This window comes from Canis lupus, chromosome 2 (genome assembly GCF_048164855.1).
Source record: "Canis lupus baileyi chromosome 2, mCanLup2.hap1, whole genome shotgun sequence".
Taxonomy (NCBI): Eukaryota; Metazoa; Chordata; class Mammalia; order Carnivora; family Canidae; genus Canis; species Canis lupus.
In genome coordinates this window covers 4,305,622-4,326,611 of record NC_132839.1, presented here as the reverse complement: position 1 = coordinate 4,326,611, position 20,990 = coordinate 4,305,622, and the positions used below count along the sequence as shown (strand labels likewise).

Here is a 20,990-nt window from a genome sequence, read left to right as displayed (position 1 = left end):
TAATACTCATTTGCAACATAAATGTAGCATTTCTGTTATTCTTTTGTAATATATTTTGAATATTAAACTTGTTTTGCTTTGTGCTGTGCTGAGAAAGCAAATATTTGTCTTAAATTGACTTGAACTAATTTGAACATTAGTCTATTGATTATTATTTATAACATGTAAACTGAGAACACCTGAAATCATTTTAGTCTATTAAGCTGAAATTAATAATTCAGAGTTTTCTTGATAGCAGCATAGAATAATGAGCTCTTGAATACAAAATGCACAGGTTTTCCTTTTCCATTGCAGATTAAATTCTGTATACTTTAAGTTGGTTGAGCACTTGTTTACGTTTAGCCATAAAACAATTTTGTGAATCTACAAAGCTTGTATCTGAACCAAGGTCTTGATATAATGCCTATAAATATTGGCAAATTTTTCCATCACATTTATCCATAAATGTGCAAATGTGCAAATGACTTCACAAAAGAACTCCTACAAATTTCTATTGTCTTTGAATAAAGAAAATTTATCTTTTCCTCTCCAATCTAGATATATTTTTATTTTTATTGCCTAATTGCCCTAGCTAGAACCTCCAGTAGAATGTAGAATATAAGTAGAAAGAAGCAAAGGTGTTTTTGTCTTGTTTCTGAACTTAGGGGGAAAGTCAAAATTAGGTATTAAGTTAGTCATAGTTTCAAAGTTTTATCAGGTTGAAGTTCTTTTCTATTTCTGTTTTAGAGTAGATGTATTTTGTCAAATGTTTTTCTTTGTATCTATCAAGATAAATATTTTTTTCTTCTTTTTGTTTGATATGAATTACTTTGATTTTCATGTTTCAAATATTATACCAATCTCACATTCTTGGGATAAACTCCTCTTGCTTATGATGCATTATCAGTTTTTATATTGTTGGATATGGTTGGTTAAGTTTCGAAAAAATTTTTGTTTATATCTTTGTTTCTTGTATTTTTGCCTCAATTTATTATAAAGATAATGCTATTCTGTGAATGGTTACTTCCTGTTCAACCTTTTATTTTTTTATTTTTTATTTTTTTTCCTGTTCAACTTTTTAGAAAGGTTTGTGTTCACTTGGTATTTTTCTTAAATATTGTTAGAATTCACTTGTGAAGCCATCTGGGTCTGCTTGTTTTTGTTTTTTACTTCTTGGCAAAGATTTTTAAACTATAAACTTATTTATTTTTATTAAAGCAGACTATTAATCTGTTTCTTTTTTTTTATTAATCTGGTTTTTTTTTGAGTTTCAGTAGGTTGTGTCCTTCAAGGAAACGTCCATTTTACCGAAGTTGTTGAATTTATTGGTATTAAATTGTTCATAATATTTCCTTATTTACCTTTTTAATTTGTAGAATCTATGGTGACTTTCTCTTTCCCATTCTCAATACTGGTATTTTATGTCTTTTTACTTTTTTCATAATCATTCTGAGTAGAGGTTTATCAATTTTATTAATCTTCTCAAAGATCACTTTTGTCTTTATTGCTTTTTTTTCTATTTTTCTACTTTCTTTTTAATTGATTCCTGCTCTAATATTTGTTATTTCTGTCCTGCTTGTTTTAGGCTTAGTTTGCACCATTTGAAAAATTTAAATGTTAATGTGGAAGCTAAGATCATTGGTTTGAGAACTGTCTTTTTTTCTATACAAGCATTTTGGGCTGTAAATTTTCCTATGTACTGTTTTAGCAACATTCCAAAAATTTTCATGCACCATCTTCATTTTCATTCAATTAAAAATATTTTCTAATTTCCCTTTTGTTTTTTTTCTTGGATTTGTAGGTTAAAAGTACGCGATTTAGTTTCTAAACTTTTGGCATTTTTCTAGCAATGTTTATGTTTTTTTATTTATAATTCTGTTTTGATTTGATAATTTTTTTATGAGTTCATTTCTTTAAATTTATGTGTACATGTTATCTGGCCCACAGTACGTTCTGTTTTCATAAATGTTTCATATACACTTGATGAGAATGTATAGTCTGCTGCTGTTGGTTGAAATGGTCTCTATTGTCAGCTTAGTCCAGTAAGCTGATTGTGTTTTTTTTCTTATTATTTTTAACGTTCTTACTGATTTTCTGTCTCTTTAAGGATTAAGAGAGGGCAATGGAAATCTCCCACTGTAATTGTGGATTAGTTTAATAGTCTATTTCTTCTTGTAGTTGTCAGTTTTTTGCCTCATATATTTTGAAAATTTGTTACTAGGTGAATAAACAGTTAAGATTATTGTATCCACTTCATGACATGACCCTTTATCATTATAAAATGGTCTTTCTTATCCTTGGCAGTATTCTTTGGTGCATTGTCTGTTCTATCTGATATTAACATAGCCACTCCATCATTACTTTGATTAGTGTTTACACTAATATGTACATATATATTATTTTTTTCATTCTTTTATCTGTTTTAGTCTTTGTTTTTGAGTTACATTTCTTGTAAACACTGTATAGTTAAGTCATGCTTTTTTATCTTGTTAATCTCTACCTTTTAATGGGGATAATTAAACTATATTTAATGTGACTTTTGATAATACTAGGTTTAAACCTGTGATCTTGCAGTGTGTTTTCTCTTTGTTTCACTTTTTGTTTTTTTCTCCTTTTTGTTTTATCTGCCTTCTTTTGAATGAATTGAAACATTTTCTTAAGATTCCTTTTAAAGACTGGGCAGCCCTGGTGGGTTAGTGGTTTAGTGCTGCCTTCGGCCCAGGGTGTGACCCTGGAGACCCGGGATCAAGTCCCACGTCGAGCTCCCTGCGTGGAGCCTGCTTCTACCTCTGCCTGTGTCTCTGCTTCTCTCTGTGTCTTTGATGAATAAATAAATAAAATCTTTAAAAAAAAAAAAAAGATTCCTTTTGACCTCTTTTGTTGTCTTTAATACCTATAACTTTTTGTTTTGTTATCTTTAGTTTACCATAGTATATCTTCAGGTGTTGTTATGACATTTTGCTTTTAACCTGGGACTCTTACATTAGTATAGTCGTCTGGTCTGTGTGCTATCGTTGTAATATATTTTACTTTTGCATATGTTGTAAAGTCCACCCTACCTTGTTAATATTTTTGTGTGTGTTTAAGTAGTCAGTTATTTTTAAAACTACAACGGAACATCTCAGATATTTATCTATTTAGCTATTTTTTCTAGCATTTTGTATTCCATCTGGTATCATTTTACTTTTGCCTGAATGACTTACCTTATTGTTTCCTGTAATGTAAGTCTGTAGGTAATAAGTTCTTTGTTTTTGAATGCTTGAAAACGTTATTATTTCACCTTCGTTTTTGAAGTATATCTTTGTTGGGTATAGAATTCTATTTTGGCATTTTATTTTCCTGTTTAGATCTGTAAAGATGTTCATATCATGTATCATGTCATAGAGAAATCTGCTCTAATCTTTATCTTTGTTGTTTTGCACCTTTTTTTTCTTTTGGTAGCTTTTAGGATTTTCTCTTTATCATTGGTTTTAAGCAATTTGATCATGATGTATATTGCTGTAGGTTTTTTTTTTCTTGTGTTTGTGGTTTTTGAGCCTCTTGTATCTGAGAGTTTATAGTTTTCTTTTTTTTTAAAGATTTTATTTATTTATTCATGAAAGACACATAGAGAGAGAAGCAGAGATACAGGCAGAGGGAGAAGCATGCTCCATGCAGGGAGCCTGATGCAGGACTTGATCCCGGGACTCCAGAATCACGACCTGAGCCAAAGGCAGACACTCAACTGCTGAGCCACTCAGGTGTCCCATTTGCCAGATTTTAAAATTTCACTATAGTCTTCCACTTGTTTATGTTGTAAAAAAATATATATGATCTTTACCTGTGTACCTATATGCAGTCCCTTTGTTCATATGACATGTAGCATTTTTTTCCAAAGTTAAAAAATATATTTTTAAGAGTAAATGTAATGCGTGGTAATTTTATAAAATGTAAGCAACACTGTATTACTATACAGTATTGAATTAAGTGAGTTCAAATACATACAGTGTTAATTCGAACTTTTAATTTATTTTATTTTTATTTTTTTTAAAGATTTTATTTATTTATTCGAGGAACAGATAGAGAGAGAAGCAGAGATATAGGCAGAGGGAGAAGCAGGCAGAGGGAGAAGCAGGCCCAAGCCAGAAGCCCAACGCAGGACTTGATCCTAGGTCTTCAGGATCACACCCTGGGCTGAAGGTGGTGCTAAACCACTGAGCCACCTGGGCTGCCCTGCTTTGAACTTTTGTAGTTTGCTTGAAGATGTACTGAAGTATCAGAAAAGGTGTTCAAAATAACTCTCATAGTTACGTATTTTTATATAGCCTATTTAATTGATTCTGTGTGACTAGAATTATGCTAGAGTTTTACATTTACCAATCCTCAAAATACTCACAATAACGTTTGTGGGAGTTTCTCTTATATGAGTAGAATTCTCAATTCTTCTGATTTGTCATACATCATATTCAAGAAAAAGAAGACAGGATGAGCTACTCCACATTACACATGCCCGTAACAGTCTAGTGAAGTTTAGAAGGAGCTCTCTTCACCCACTTTTATAACAAGAGTAGGGAAACAAACTCTCCTTCAAATTTTCTTTCTTTATGGGAAACAAAACAGAATGCTAAGAGATTTGTAAGCTCCTTGATTATTTACAAGCCCTCACTTATTCTGTGCAGAGAGAACAAGAGGATACCTATTGCTAGAACTGTGGGGTGTTAGCTACAAGTCTTATTCAGAAGTAAATTTTTCTGTAATTGGGAAGTAGATTTTCTTAAATTGCCTCTTCATACATTATGAATAGTTCTGTGGTATTTTATAGCCAATTAAAATTGATTAGATCCATTGAGTTGTCTCTTTAGAGTACTTTAATTATGAAAACCAGTTTGAAATGAGTCCAGATTTGAGACAGATGGTTAAATTTATGTTTAAATAAATCCAAATTAAAAAGAATGAGTAAAACTTTTTAAAGACTCTTTTAGTTGATTTTCTCATTTTCAGTCCAGCAAGAATGGCAACTGGCCTTCCTATTCAATAATCTCTAAGTCTTGGAGATTTTTAAATATTAAAATCTGATATATGGAGGTCCTGTAGACAAATGTTCTGAAATTCAAATTTACCTCTCAGGTCAACATAAGGAAGAAATCCATTTTGGATACAGGACTTGTAAAGACCAAAAGCCAAATTCAAGCAATGTTTGTTGATCATCACTTCTATTGATATGGCTTGAAAATGAGAGGTTTTCTCTTTTTCTTTTCTTTCCCCCTTTTTTTTTCTTTGGACCTATGTATTAATACATGATATATCAGCAGCTTACTTATGGCATGAATGCTTTTCATTGCATGGAGCTTAATATGATAGGAATTTTACAAGGTCATAAAGAGTAACGACATTCTTCATTGTTAATCTAATTTGCATTGGGTTAAAGTTGCAGAAATTGGAGTGACAGTTATAATATTCTCATTAGATGCTGAAATATTATGTGTGATGGAATATGCTACATGATTCATTTATATTCTGCAGATAACTTCCTAAAATTAAAATAAAGTGAAAGCACAATAATTTGTCCCTATTTTTCTTAGTTTTATTGAATAAACAAAGCTAAGTTTCACATACAAAAAGATTAAAAGAAATGATATCCTTTTGCTGATTTTCCTCTATATTTTATAGGTGAGCTCCTTAACACTATTAGTTTTGGACTTGATTACTAGAAAGATGATATAAACAGATGCAGAAGGTAAAATTGTAATTTTTCTATAACTTTAACTTTTTAAAAATTTTATTTAAGCCTAAATTTATTTTTTAATAGTAAGAGCTATATCAATTTATGTATTTTCTTTTTATGTGCTAGGCATCATTATTTGTACTAGGAATCTTGTAGATAACAAACCATACAACAATTCCTGCCTCTATCAGGCTTATATTTTAGAGAAGTTAATTAATTAATTCAACAAGTAAGTGAAACGTATATTAGATGGTGATAAGTACTATGGAGAAAAATGAAAAATGGTAGGTGGATAGGATGTTGGTAGGATGATTGGGTCAAGCTTCATGGAGAGAGCCATAAATGAAGGGTGAAGGAAGTGAGGAAGGGGAGTGTATAATTATCTTGGGCCAAGAGTATTCCAGGTAGAGGGAATAGCCAAAGCAAACTCCTTGAGGGGATCATGTCTGGCATATTTGAGAAGTGGTACAAATACTTTTGTGACTGTAACTGGGGGACCAATAAAGAAAGACATGGAGTATGGGATGAAATCAGAGAGGAAGACTGATGGCATATAGCAAGGACACCCAGATTTTGAAGGATTTTGGTCATTCTTTTAAAACAGTTTGGCTTTTACTCCGAATAAAATGGGAAGCCATGGTGGGTTTTGATCAGAAGAGTGACATGAACTGACTTACATTTTAATAGGATAACTCTGGCAGCCTTGTTGAGATTATGAGGGGTGGAAGGAGGATGGAAGTAAAGAGATTGGTTCCAGGCTATTGAAGTAGTCCAGGCAAGGGCTTATGCTTGCCTGGACCTGGGGTGGTAGTAACAGAAAGAGGTTAATTTCTGGATATACAGTTGATTCTTGTTATCTTCAGTGGTTATATTCTGTGAAATCACTCTGAACACTAAATTAGTATTAACTGAGTACTGATTCATTACCCTTGGTGGATGTAGCATAAAGGGTTAGATTTCTATCAGCAAGGTCACGACATTTTTCATGACTGATCCAGTACATCATCTTGTTTTATGTCTTTTTGTTTAAAGACACCTTGTTGATTTGTTAACATTGAACCCAAAGCCAACAGTGCTATAACTCATTACTAAACAAAGCTATCTGATATGCGTATTTTCTCTAGAAGGTACATTATAGCCTTCTTGGTCATAAGAATACTAGACAGAACTTGAGCACTATGGTTAGCCATTTTAAACAGCAAAATCATCAACTAAGCACAAAAATGTAGTCAATGTGGAGCTAAACCGACTGCAAAATGGACAGCTCACAGTATGAGAGCTGAAACAAAAAGGCAGACATGGCTTTATTTGACCTCACTTGGGAACATGTATATCAAATGACTCCTTTGCTACTCTGTGCATGTGCCTATCTGTAATTGGCCTGGAGAGTACTGTGTGTAATGATTTTGGGATTACAAATAAGTTTAGACTGTAGGCATATTTAGAAACATGGAATACATGAATGTATATATTGAAAATAGAGCCTAATGGATTTGCTGATGAATGGATGTAGTGTGTGAGAGAAAGAAATCAAGGATGATTTTAAGATTTTTGGCCTGAACAACTGGAAGGATGGTACTATTGTTAGCTGAGATGGAGAAAAATGTAGGAGTAGCAGATTTGGAGGTGAAGATCAGGAGTTTGGTTTTTAGGTACTTATTAGATATCTTAGTACAAACATCAAGTTTGTACTTGAATCTCTAGCTCTGGAAAATTCTTGGGAGAGGTCTGGAGTAAAAGTATAAACTTGAATATTAGGTATTTAAAGTCATGCTGTTTGATGACATTACCAAGGGTATTAATTAAGATAGAAAAGAGAAGAGTCCCAAGACTGAGCCCCACATTAAGAAGTCAGGGAAATGAGGAAGAAATTGAAAGAACTCCAAGATAAAAGGAAAATCAAAAGACTGTGTTATTCTGGAATCCAAATGGGGGAGGAAAGGATTTCAGGGAAGAATAGCAGATCCATTAGGTTAAGTAGTGCTTAAACATAAGGTGAGGACCAAGATTGGGATTTTGTAAAGTGTCGGTTATGGGTGGCTTTGAAAAGAGCAGTTTCAATATTGCAGTAGAGGGAAAAGCCTAAAATGGGATGAATTTAAGAAAGAGAGAGGAAAGAAAGTGGAGATCACTGGTACAGACAAATCATTTCAGTAGTTCTGCAGTAAAGGAAAGAGAGAGGGAAGTAACTGAAAGTAGTTAAGGGAGGTTTTTTTTTTTTTATTTTTTATTTTTAAAGATTAAGAGCAACTTCAGCTTTTTTGCTGATAACAATGCTCTAGGAGGAAAGGAAAAGCTGATGAGGCCACAGAATGAAGGAAGAATGGCTATAGCCGTGCCCTTGAGGAGGTAAGAGGTGGTGAATCTAGGCCCTAAGTGAATGGATTCGTTTTAGCAAGGAGCAAAGGCAGTTTGTTCATAGTCATAGCCTAAGAGAAAAGCCTGAATGCCCCTTTATACAGGGGAGAGGGTAGAGGGTAGATAGGCTGCTTAGAGCTTGTTGGTTTTCTTGAGATTTTTTTTTTTTAATTTTATTTATTCATGAGAGACACAGAGGCAGAGACACAGGCAGAGGGAGAAGCAGGCTCCCTGTGGGGAGCCTGACGTGGGACTTGATCCCAGGACCCCAGGGTCACGCCCTGAGCTGAAGCAGCTCAACCACTGAGCCCTCAGGCATCCCTACTTTTTTATTCTTAATGGGATTCTTGGGCTCCCTCTTCACACTTATGTGATTCCAAATTCAAAATCATAAGATAAAAACAAACAAACAAACAAAAAAAAAAAATCATAAGATATAAACCAGTAAGTGTACAGTGAAGAGTTTTCTATACCCCATTACCTATTTTTTTTTCTCCAGAGGCAGAAAAATATCTTCTACATATTTTTTGTATATCCTGCAGCTTTTAATCCCCTTAATTAAAGGTATTCACCAACTTACTAGATAATGTTGTGTGTTATAGCACATTATTCAGTTTGAGGTCACTTACTGGTTGGCTATTCATGCTAAATAAATGGTGATCTCTACACTTCTTCCTCCATAATTATATCCTAACATTATTATGACTGTTTTGTGAGCCATTGTTTTAAATTTCTTGTCAAGCATCTTTAAGGCAAAGACTGTCCCTCACAGAGCATCCTTTAAAGATTTACAGGATAAAAGCCTTTCATTTGCTGGAGACATTGTTATTCCACACACTTGACTAGTCTTATAAAGTAGAATGATAGTTTTGTTTTTTGTTTGTTTTTTATTCTGGCTAGCTTTGTGTACTAATACTGCTTAGTGTGGAAACATACCTGCTTTGAAACACATTTTGAAACTAAATTTTCTTTTTTCTTTTGGGAAGTAAGAATTTTGATATTTAAAGAACAAATCATTGAGATGTTTCATCTGTAGACTAACTCCAATTTTTTAGACTTAATGAATATTCAGATGCTTTTGATTTTTTATCAGATTTCCACAGCTTTTGATTTAAAATTTTTTTTAAAATTTAAATTCAGGGATCCCTGGGTGGCGCAGCGGTTTAGCGCCTGCCTTTGGCCCAGGGCACGATCCTGGAGACCCGGGATCGAATCCCACATCAGGCTCCCGGTGCATGGAGCCTGCTTCTCCCTCTGCCTGTGTCTCTGCCTCTCTCTCCTCTCTCTCTCTCTCTGTGACTATCATAAAAAAAAAAAAAAATTAAAAAAAAATTTAAAATTTAAATTCAATTAATTAACGTATAATGTATTATTGGGTTCAGAGGTAGAGGTCAGTGATTCATCAGACTTATATAACACTCAGTGCTCATCACATCATGTGCCCTCCTTAATGTTCATCCCCCAGTTACCCCATCCCCTCACCTATAGCTCCTCCAGTGACCTTCTTTTTGTTTCCTGTGATTAAGAGTCTCTTATGATTTGTCTTCCTCTGATTTCATCTTGTTTTATTTTTTCCTCTCTTCCCCTATGATCCTCTGTTTTGTTTCTTAAATTCCACATAGGAGATAGATCACATGATAATTATCTTTCTCTGATTGACTTATTTCATTAGCAACACAGCTTTCAATTTTTAACCTTTATTTTTGACATTGTTTCAACTTACTGAAATATTGAAAAAATAATACAAAGAATACCCATATACCGTTCACTCATGTTCCCCAGATATTAATATTTTGCCACATTTATTTTATCTTTTCTTTCTCTGTATGTGAGAGAAACTGAAAGTGACTCCTCTGTCCTTTTGATGTGTTCCTGTCATTCATTGAACACTTATTTTCTGGCTTATCTTGTACTTTCCATGCTCTAGATTCTGCTCCATGTCTCTAAGGAACCACAGTTCCTTTTAATGGTCTTCCGTTTAGTATTTAGAAACCATTATTTGGACACTGGGTGTGTTCATTGCTACTGGGGTGTCTTTGTTCTATCTAGATCCTCTCACTGGACAGAAATGAAAAATAAGTAAATGTTTATACAAACATGCACACAAGTATATCTATGCCTAATTTCTATATCTGTTTATATTAATTCATTTCTTCCTCACTCCTTTCATTGTGATTACATTATTCACTGGAAATAAGGGTTGATTCATTTGTTTCTGTTCTATCCCATTTTTAGTTGTTTTCTCCTCTCTTATTCTTACTGCTTTTGTTTACTTGTTTCATTAATGGTTAAACATTAATGATTCCAAAAGTCAGAACTGTATAAAACTATATACTTAGAGAACTATATTTTCTTTAATTATTTCTCTTTCTTACACAAAAACTATTATATTTTTTCACTTTGCTTTTCTACTTGACATTGTGCCCTAAAAATAACAATACTTCAGTTTGTAGCTTTATTTCTCATTCTTTTTTAACTATTGCGTAGCACTTCATTTTAAGTTTATTCAAGTGCTTCCTGTATATGGACATAGAATTTTTTCTAATTTTTCCAATTAGATACACTACTACCATGAATAACCCTGTGCGTGTGGGTTGTTGTTTTTTATCATTGGAGAAATGTCCTAAGCATAAATTTCTAGAAGTCTGTGATTGTAGTTGTAAAAGGTAAATGTATTTGTAGTTTATACCTTCTATAAAGATTGTTCCAATCTGCATTCCTATCAGAATTGTGTCAGAGTACCAGTTTCTCTACACAGTTGCTAGTATGCCAATTTGCTAGGTAAAAAAAATAACATCTCATGGTTTTAGCTGGCATTTCTTTTATTATGAGTGAGGTTGACCATCTTTTTATATGCTTAATGTCGCATTTTAAAGTATTTTTTGTTTCTGTGAGTTGTCTTTTGCCCATTTTTTTCTTTCAACTTTTTGGTCTTTTTCTCCTTAAATTTTAAGAATATATCTTTATCTGTTATTCATGATACATATATTTTCTACTAACCTTGTTGGTTTTCATTTGACCTGGTATAACATGTTTCCCCCCACTGACTAATGATGATACCCTAGCTACTGATACTGCTATGAGAAATAAACTGTCCTTTGTCTCTGTCCCAGGAGACTTGTGTCTTCTGCCCATGTCCATGAAGTTGAGGCGGCTAATTTGTTAGCTCACATGTAGAGTAAAATCTTGTACTCTTCATGCTCTTGACAAAGATTGATGTGTCTTTTTTATTCTATTCTATTCTAATATATTTCTCTTTCTTTTTTTTTTTTCTGTAGGATTTATTTTTTCTCTCACTTCTTTTTTTCCTACACAGTTTCCAAAGTTTCTTCATTTTAAACATTTGCCCCCTGGCGTGTTACCTTTATAAGACTGTTTCGTTTGCCTATCACATGCCCTTTTTTTAGTTCATTTCTTGCAGTCAATTCTGTGGTTGACCATTATGCTTTTCCAGTATTTTCACATGTACAATGAACTTTGTTCTTCTGATAATGGCTTTATTTTTTTTTTAAGATTTTATTTCTTTATTTGGGAGAAAGAAAGCCGAGAGAGAGAGAGAGAGAGAGAGAGAGAGAGAGAGAGAGATCAGAAGCAAGAGGGAGGGGCAGAGGGAGAAGCAGACTCCCTGCTGAGCAGAGACCCTGACTCTGGGCTCCATCCCAGGATCCTGGCATCATGATCTGAGTCAAAGGCAGATGCTTAACCAAATGAGCCAACCAGGTGCCCCGATAATGGTTTTAGATCAGTCTTAAGCACACTGCTAGGTTTTCTCTTTTTCTTTCTCTGTTTTTCTTCTTTTTTTCTGAACAGCCCTTGGTGTCCATGGAGGCTTGCAATGGGAGGGTGAGAGATCTTTTGCAGAGATTTGGTGTTTAATTTTCTACTCACAGAAAATTTAAAATTTGGACATTCTCTGCCTATTATGCTGAGGATGTAGATTTATTTATTTTTCTTTTTGTTCAGATGCTATGTGGGAAATTCAGAATTATGCTGTTACTTCATCCCAGCTACCTGGAATCCTCCCCTTCACAGCTTTGTTATATTATAGAATATAGATTTGAGTATTGTATACCATTCAATTTCTAGGTTTTTGAAAGATTATTGGTCAGTTGAATCTAGCAATCACTGTATATAAGGAAATGATATTGCACAGAGTTAGAGAGCCTACTCTTTAAAGGTATTTTGTTCAATTTTTAAATAAAATACCACTGTTTTTAGTTACTTAAACAGTTTAGAGCCCTAACACATGTCTAGTAAATATTTCTGGACTGATATATCAGTTGTTCTTATGCTGGGAAATTTATTAAAAGTAGCACAGTGTGGATATACTTATAGTATTTTTTAGTGCTTTATAGGAGTATCTGATCCAAAGATTTTTTTACCATCTCTCCAAATTCTGTGCCTTTGGTGTTGTATTTTGATGGTTTGCCATTCAGTCTTCATCATAACCCAATGAATTGTTAAGGGCAGATTATTTAACTCCCGGGACGGGAAATTAGAAACTAAAATTTAATTATAAGACTTGTTTGGGTTGCACAGCTAATCAAAGGAGCTGAGAGAAAAACTGACTTCTTGACTTTGCTTTTGTCTGAATAGCATTGAGTAAAATGGGTAGCTCATTGATTGTTCCCACGTGTCATACTTGAATTTTAACTTCCATGTGAAAAAACGTATGTGGGCATTTGCCCCGTCACTCATAAGTTAGGATTAATTCTTGTTCATTGTTTTCTTATTCAGAGTAGTAAGCAGAAATTGTATAGTTGAGGAGGAATGTTTTGAAAGGAAGGAAAAATGTAAGGTGGTAGGCTGTTTAGTAACCCAAATGAAAGCAGAGTCTACTTGCAGGCATTTGCTTTTCGAAAATAATCGCTTCTCATTTATTATCAGGAGGCTTTCCATCATAATATTTAACAAATGGTAAACACTTCTGAAGTTTATAATAAAAAATACTTGACTTTCTAGACTAGTTTAATGAGTAGTCTTGCCTGTCTCTTGTAAATGTCAAACTTGCATAATTGAGTTTAGCTAGCTTCATAACATTGTTTATGGCATGACATGTTGTATATACACTCTGTTATTACAAACATTAAACAGATTTGTCAACAAGTGGTGGCAAAGAATTATAATTCAGTCTCTTTGTGAAATTCATTATGTGGAGGAGGAAAATTGGACTTTATCCTCCCTGTTAATTGACATATAGGACAGCTTCATGCCCTGCCTCAGTGCCTCTCATCATTTTTTTTTTTAAGCATCATATGGCAACAGAGGTATGATTCAGTTTCTGTCAATAAAAAGTTACTTGCTCTGCACACTTCACATTAATTTTAAGCTCGAATGTAGTTATTTAAAAGTTAAGAAAGAGTAATACTGATGTGAAATATTCTGCACCAAGATGCTATGTGGCAAGAATCATGTTAGGTAGTTTTTGCAACACATTTTAGTAAGTGAATGGAATTGAAAACAAATTTATTTGGAACTTTGGTTTTCACAGAGGATTACTATTTCTTGAATTTTCTTATATAGTTTCTGTGGGACCTAAGTAATTATATTAAAGCAAATCAGGAAAAAATATAATAGAATCCTGTTTAAAATCATGGCAAATAAGCATGTTTTTGAAACTTTTTGTTCGTTTTTACAGGGGAGGGAGCATGGGAGGGAGATATAGATAGGTTAATAGATCATGTTCATGCACAAGTACACCACATAACAAAACGCATAAGTGTATGTGAGCTAGCTAAAGAGTACAAAAGCGAACAAACCAAAAACCTACTTAGACATACCCCTAAATTCAGTTTTAAACCCAAAGCTCTTTTTAAATACTTTATTAGTAACAGTAGCATTTTAATGTAATGGATTTTGCCTTGGATGTTTTCAAAGGCATTTAATTTTTTCTAAATCATGTTAATGACTGCTGTTAAGCTATTGATAATTAGGTTTGATTGTAACAGTCTTTTTCGGATTGTTTATCGTATTTTAGATATGATAAAGAAAGAGAAATCAGAAATTCTTAACTTTTTTTTTAAAATTCTTAACTTTTTAAATGTTATTTTAGATTACAAAATCTTAGCTGAGTATTGCATATTTAGTGCATCATTTTTCACTAGTTAGAAAGACAGATGGGCAGTGTGCAGTTTAAAAATCTGTGCAAATAGGAGGACAGATGGGTGGTTTAAATGTCTCTATGAAAATGTTTGTATGCAGAGCTTGACTCCTGAAGTTATACTAAAAAACCCAAGTAACTAATTAGGAATAATAGAATTCATATAAAAAGTAATATTTTTAAAAAAGACATTACATATGGAATTAATTGAATTTACTATAGTTAATCCTTTTTGAGTTTACAATAAAAATTAACAAATTAGAATACAGTACTTAAATGTTCTTGCTTGGTAAATGCTTGCCTTATTTTCTTATTATCAGTGTAGACCCTGGAAAACTTTACTATTTGGAATCAATTTGTGTAATTGTATATAACTTTTTGAACTCTTGTTAGAATTTGCTGAATTAAAGAAAAAACTTTTGCTGAATTTTAAGTAATGTATCTATAAACTAGCTTTAAAATGATAAATGAAATTTTAAAAAGAACACAAAAGCAAGGGCCTTAGAAAGGGCTCTCTTTGGCAGCTTCTGCAGCAGGTGTTTGTGGACTTTTTGCTCTGATTCAGACATTAATGTGACTTAGCTCCCAGCCAAGAAAATTCATTCCAATTTGGTTAGGTATGCACTTTGGCTCTTGGATATTAGCTTCATATAGGAGTCTCATCCGGACTTATGTGGATAGGGAGAAAAAAAGGTTGTTGCTTTAGTGGCTGGCCATAGATGCATCATTGCATTGACTCTTGGGGACATTTTTTGAGATTTATTTTTGGAAGAAGGATGCCAAGTAGCAATATGGATAGTATTCTTTTTTTTTTTTTTAAAGATTTTATTTATTTATTCATGAGAGACACACACACACGCACAGAGAGAGAGAGAGAGAGAGAGGGGCAGAGACACAGGCAGAGGGAGAAGCAGGCTCCATGCAGGGAGCCTGACGTGGGACTCGATCCCAGGTCTCCAGGATCACACCCCGGGCTGAAGACGGTGCTAAACCTCCTGAGCCACTGGTGCTGCCCAGCAATATGGATAGTATTCTATGAAAAAAAACTATCATGGTGATTGAACATGTAGGAGAATGTATTTCTGAGAATCTTAAAAATCATTCATGATTAGTATTATTGAAGTGATTTGTTAATTGTGAAGTTAAAAAGATTATCCCTAATGCCATACAGTGTGAGGGAAAATTTCTCTAGGGATTTATATTAACTGAGGCAAAAAAATGTATTGTTTTTTTCAGTGAAGATTTAAAAAAAATGAAAAATTCAAATAGAATTTTTAAAAAATCACAGGGCATCCTTCATAGTAAGGGGAAGAGTTATGTCATGAATTTATTTCAATTACATATTTAAAAATGTATATGGCTTTGGCTCATGACGTAATATATATTATCTTGTGATTTGTAGTCAAAAAGTGAGAAAAATCTTCTTTAGTGGCTCATGTTGTTTTTTTCTGATCCTTTCAGATCAGAACTGAGTAAATATATTTACTTTCACCCCCTCAGTCTGGTGTTAGAACCTGTTTCCAAACAGCAGTGAGAAGGGTTAGGAAAGATACTCTGGTGATTCAAATATTTTCTCCTTGAGAAGTTATTTATTTTATAAAGCAAAATAAATCATCTAGGGTAGCAATTTCAAATGACTTGGGTAATTAATAGTATCCCCATGTGCAGGAATGGCTAGAGATTAAGCTCCGTGAAATAATCGTGTGCAAGAATTCAGTGGTAGTTCTAGTACTTGGAACCAGTAGAATTTCCAGCTTCCAGCATGCTGGAAAGATTTCCTTTTCCACCAGCTAGATGTGGTTCCTCTGCTTGAGAATTGGAGGGGAGATGAGAAAGGCAAGGGAACTGTTCTCATTCTGCTGCCCTGCCTGTCTGTGCACTTTGGAGGGTCTGAGGTTTCCTCTCTCCACAAAAACACTGACTTTTTCTCTGCTTTTGGCTCTGAGCTAGAGACATTCTCCAACAGGGAATGCTTTTCCAACTCCTACCTATCAGGAATATTGAGATGAGGGGCAGCAGATAAGAGCCTGTGGCATCAAAAATTCTCAACATAGATCTACTTTTAGAGGATTCTCCTTGGAAAAGAGGGCAAAAATTAATAAATATTTTGAAAAGTTTATTCCTTAGATCCAAATAATTGACAAGAAATATTCAGTTGGCACTGAAAATTGAAGATCTGCTTAAAAATTTTATTTATATAGTCATTTATATTGTTAATCTGTAAATATTTTCTGAATGATTTTAGTGGAGGTACACACAAAATTTTAGTTCATAGTATTGTCAATATCTCCTGGACATCTCCCATGTCAAATTTAAATTCTCTGCTTGATTTTCAGGTCATTTACAACCTAAAATTGCCCTGCCTCTACAGACACAGTTCTTTCACTTCCTTAAAACTTCCTCTCTTTGAGCTTATTTCTTTGCCTGCCTATGGAATTTTGTTTATTATCTCCATATTTTCACTCAGTATTCCAATTTACCAGACCAGGGGCTCTATCGAGGACTTGGTTTTGCTAGGTACTGAATTCCTAATGTTTAGCACAGTTCCTGGTGGTGATGAGTTAATACTATTCATCGAATCAAAGGCAGAAAGGCAGAAAGAGAGGGTGAGAGGGAGGGATTATTGTCCATTCTGTCTTTCTTTTACCTTCCTGTACATACCCCATGTTTGGTTTTTCTACAAAGCCTCCTTGCTCCCGTGGTCTTTATTGATCCCTCAAATACAGGCCTCAAAATTTAACATTATTTACAAGTTTTCATGTTTTCTTAGTTACACAGTTTCATGTACATTGTTGTCCAGTTTGGTGTGAGCTTCTTAAAGATAAGAATCATTTTTCTGTAAAATTTTATTACAAAAGTATCCATTAACTATCAAACATTTACTGTAATATATGCCTCCTTCATAGCAGCCTGTGTGCACAGGACTGGCAAATAAGTGGTACTTTGCATAAAGCTGAGCATATCATTTATGTCCAATAAAATTTTGTTGATTCTTCATAAAATGTGTGAAATATAAAATAGTAGTCACTCAGGTTGCATATAGTTAGGATAAAGCCTCTTTATCTCTTCATTAACTTTCTTCAATGTCTTCTCCAGGGAAAGAAACCGAAAAGGCCAAGGAACGATATGACAAAGCGACAATGAAACTTCATGTATTGCATAATCAGTATGTATTGGCACTGAAAGGGGCACAGCTTCATCAGAATCAGTATTATGACACCACACTTCCTTTGCTTCTGGACTCTCTTCAGAAGATGCAAGAAGAAATGATAAAAGCACTGTAAGATACATTTCCTATTTGGCATAAAATCCCCTTCCTGAAATGATTTTAATGTTATTCTCTCTCCCGGGTAAGTTTTCGGATAAGAGTTGTCTGCGTTTTGTGAGCCCAGTGTGTTTTTCAGATCTGTTTTACCTTGATCCTTCTTGATTTTCACTTCTGGTATACATTCATTTTATTATCATCTCTTAGAACTTCTAGCTAGCCCTAAGAATGGTCCTTCTTTTTGTATGTTTTTGTTCTACTCCCATTAGCTGGAAATTTAGGTAAAAAAAAAAAAAATTCATTAATTGACAGGTGTTAAGAAGTGAATATCTATCTTCAGAGGGTTGAGTGTTTAAGTATTGAGCAACTAAGAAGTCCAAAGGAAATAATTTTTTAAAGTTTTAAATTTTAATTCCAGTCTAAGTTAACATACAGTGTGATGTAGGTTTCAGGTGCACAATGTTGTGACTCAGCAATTCTATACGTTACTCTGTGCTCATCATGATAAGTGTACTGTTGATCCCATTTATCTATTTCACCTGTCACCCCACCCACCTCCCCTCCTGTAACCATCAGTTTGTTCTCTAAATTAGAGTCTCTCTTTCTTGGTTTCTCTCTCTCTCTCCCTCTTTTTCCTCATTGCTCATTGTATTTGTTGTTTCTTAAATTCCATATGTGAGTGAAAACATAGGGTATTTGTCTTTCTCTGACAGACTTAAACACTTACCCTTATGCCCTATAGCTCCATTAAAGAAAATAATTTTTTGAAGTTTTCTTTGCCGGCTTATTGTATGAGAGTAAAATCAACAAATGTTTATTGACATTCTACAGTATGCAAAACACAGTCTGTGATTTGGCCATGATTTTTGCCTTCAAGGAGCTAACAATATACTTTGGGCAATACATCAAAGGTACACGTTAACCGGAGGTATCAATACAAGACTACAAAAGGATAAGCCACCCTTCGGCAGACTTCATCTGCCTTGTTAGATGGTTTAGGTGATCTCCCATTTTCTCAGTAAAAAGATGAAAAAGTGTTTTTAGTTGACTTGAATATGTAAACTTTTAATGGTAGTGATAAAATAGTAAAATATCTCCCTAAAATATTTAATCTATGGATTTAGATATGTGTACTTTATTTTTTTAATTTTTAAAAGTTTATTTAGAGAGAGAGTGTGCAAGTACATGGTGGAGCAGGGGTCGCAGATGAGAGCTCCATCTCATGACCCTGAGATCATGACCTGAGTTGAAATCAAGGAGTCAGATGCTTAACAGTCTGAGTCACACAGGAGCCCCATAGTTATGTCTACTTTAAATTATATATTGTTGATTCAGAAATACTTCCTTCCCTACTCTGATTTCATGAGTATTTTTTCAAACTCTTCACATGAATCATCAATAAGGGCATATTAATCATCAATAGATGTCTTTTTGAGACATGGTAGTTTTCTATAGCATATTATCTTTCACAATGAATTATTTTAGATCTAAAATATCCAAGCATGATGATTTCACTGAAATTGAATTCCATGTCACATTTATACAACAGCATTAGGAGAATTCCTTTTTTAAAATTCCATCTGTCTTAAAGGTGGATAATAATCGTCTCTACATCACATTATGGCATTGCTTTATGAGGGTTATCTAGATGGAGTCATTTACGTTAATATCATTCAGCACTTTTACCTCTGTGGTCAAAACCCCAGGGATATTTGCTAAATTGGTTTTAAATTTCTCTGTCTTCCCCTTTTCTTCAAATTTTGTCAGGTGATTTCTGTAATCATTTCAAACTAGCATTGCCTAAAGCAGTTAAATTTTTTTTTTTTTTTTTTTTTTTTTTTTTTTACCCAAACAGCATTTGGCTATTGGGAAAATACTAAATAAGAGAGATTTTGTAAGTACTAAATTTTTACGACTGATGATTTTGAAAAAGAAAGGCAAACTATGCCTTATATTTATTTGGGAAAAGGCAGGATAAGCTTGTCTGTCCACACTTGTAGAGGGCACTCTTGACCAATGGCATATCTTTACAGCATAGCATTCTTAAAAGGGAGATCGGGTCTTTGCTACAGAATAGTTTTTCGTTTTGTATTCACTGGTAAAGCTAATACTTTTATGATGACATTTTTCCTGCTGACTGGAGGTCAGGAGAAGAGATCTAGATGTCATCGAAGGTACACAACCAGTTGAACTCTATAATTAAGTGTACAGAAAAGAGCCGAGGCCCAGGAACAAGAGAAAAACCAGAGGTAGGGCTTTTGAGGCACTAGCAGCCACAGGAGAGAAACCCCAAAGAGACTGGAGTCAATCCACAGTTTCGGGTGATGGAATTGAACATTTCTATGCCAGTATTTAGAAATAGAAAGTGACCAACCTGATCCAACATTTTGGACCTGTCAGATACATGTGGAGAAGGTAATGTCATATTCTAGATCACTTGCAATGATTCTATCAGATGTAAATTGTTAACACGTGCATTTGTGTAATCCCTTTACTATCCAGGTATATGAAGTAAGGTGGTGCATGAAATCACCATCTGTAAATATTGGTATGACATTTCGTATGTTCTCAATCCTTTCTGGGCCTGTGTTTCCCTTGAATACTAAAAAACGTAAAATTTTGTTTTTGTTTTCAGAAAAGGTATATTTGATGAATACAGCCAGATAACCAGTCTCGTTACAGAGGAAATAGTGAATGTCCATAAAGAGATTCAAATGTCAGTTGAACAGATAGACCCTAGCACAGAATATAATAATTTCATAGATGTTCACAGGTATGTATACTATTTTCATTCTTCTTTCAGTATTTGTGACAGTATTACTTTTTTCTACTCTATTAATATTTAACTAAAATAAGATATTAAAGAGTTTGTTAGGACATATATTACTGATTAATTTGTCTGCTTTTAATTATTTTTAAAGTTCTTTTTCAACGATAACTAATTTATGTAGTTATCTTTAAAAATTTATCATTGTTACTATATCATTGCTTACACCTATATTTAATCCATGAAGTCATATTTTTTAACATTTTTATAACGACAATACTATGATTTTATATGTGTATTAAATTTATGATGCATCAGTCATTTATCCTGGCACACTTATTACCACTGTGATAGGAAACAAAACAGGTTAATATCCATATTCTACAAATAAAATTAAGGTTTAAGTTATGTGACTAGATCTTGGTGCCAGGGGTTTAATTTGATTTATTTTATTTGTATTTACTCTCTTTTGTAAACATAATTTTGGATAATAAATATTCTGCCTTTCGTGTGCGCTAAGATATATTATAATAGTATGTTCATATTGATCAAAATTATTTGGCATGCTTTATTAGAACAACGGCTGCTAAAGAGCAAGAAATTGAGTTTGATACTTCCTTACTAGAAGAAAATGAAAATCTTCAGGCAAATGAAATTATGTGGAATAATTTAACAGCAGAAAGTTTGCAAGTAATGTAAGTATTTAGAAAATCTGAACAGTTTAAATATTAGAGTTATTATTTATCAGATTCAAAATTCCAATCTTTATTTTTTACAAGTAATGAAAAGTAAATTAAAAGTGAACTGGTAAAAAAAA

At 33.5% G+C, this 20,990-nt stretch overlaps 1 protein-coding gene across 18 annotated transcripts in view; it reads left to right on the top strand.

The window, feature by feature from the left end:
• FER (FER tyrosine kinase) overlaps positions 1–20,990 on the top strand; it is a 432,700-nt gene that overhangs the window by 80,773 nt on the left and 330,937 nt on the right. For 16 of the 18 annotated variants that reach the window (XM_072788238.1, XM_072788233.1, XM_072788277.1 and 13 more), the window contains 3 exons: positions 17,238–17,421; positions 20,042–20,179; positions 20,749–20,868. In XM_072788238.1, coding sequence (XP_072644339.1) covers positions 17,238–17,421; positions 20,042–20,179; positions 20,749–20,868 — 442 coding nt within the window. Of the gene's footprint in view, positions 1–5,628; positions 5,696–17,237; positions 17,422–20,041; positions 20,180–20,748; positions 20,869–20,990 lie in introns of those variants that run through there. The other 2 variants (XM_072788323.1, XM_072788390.1) reach the window with 2 other exon arrangements.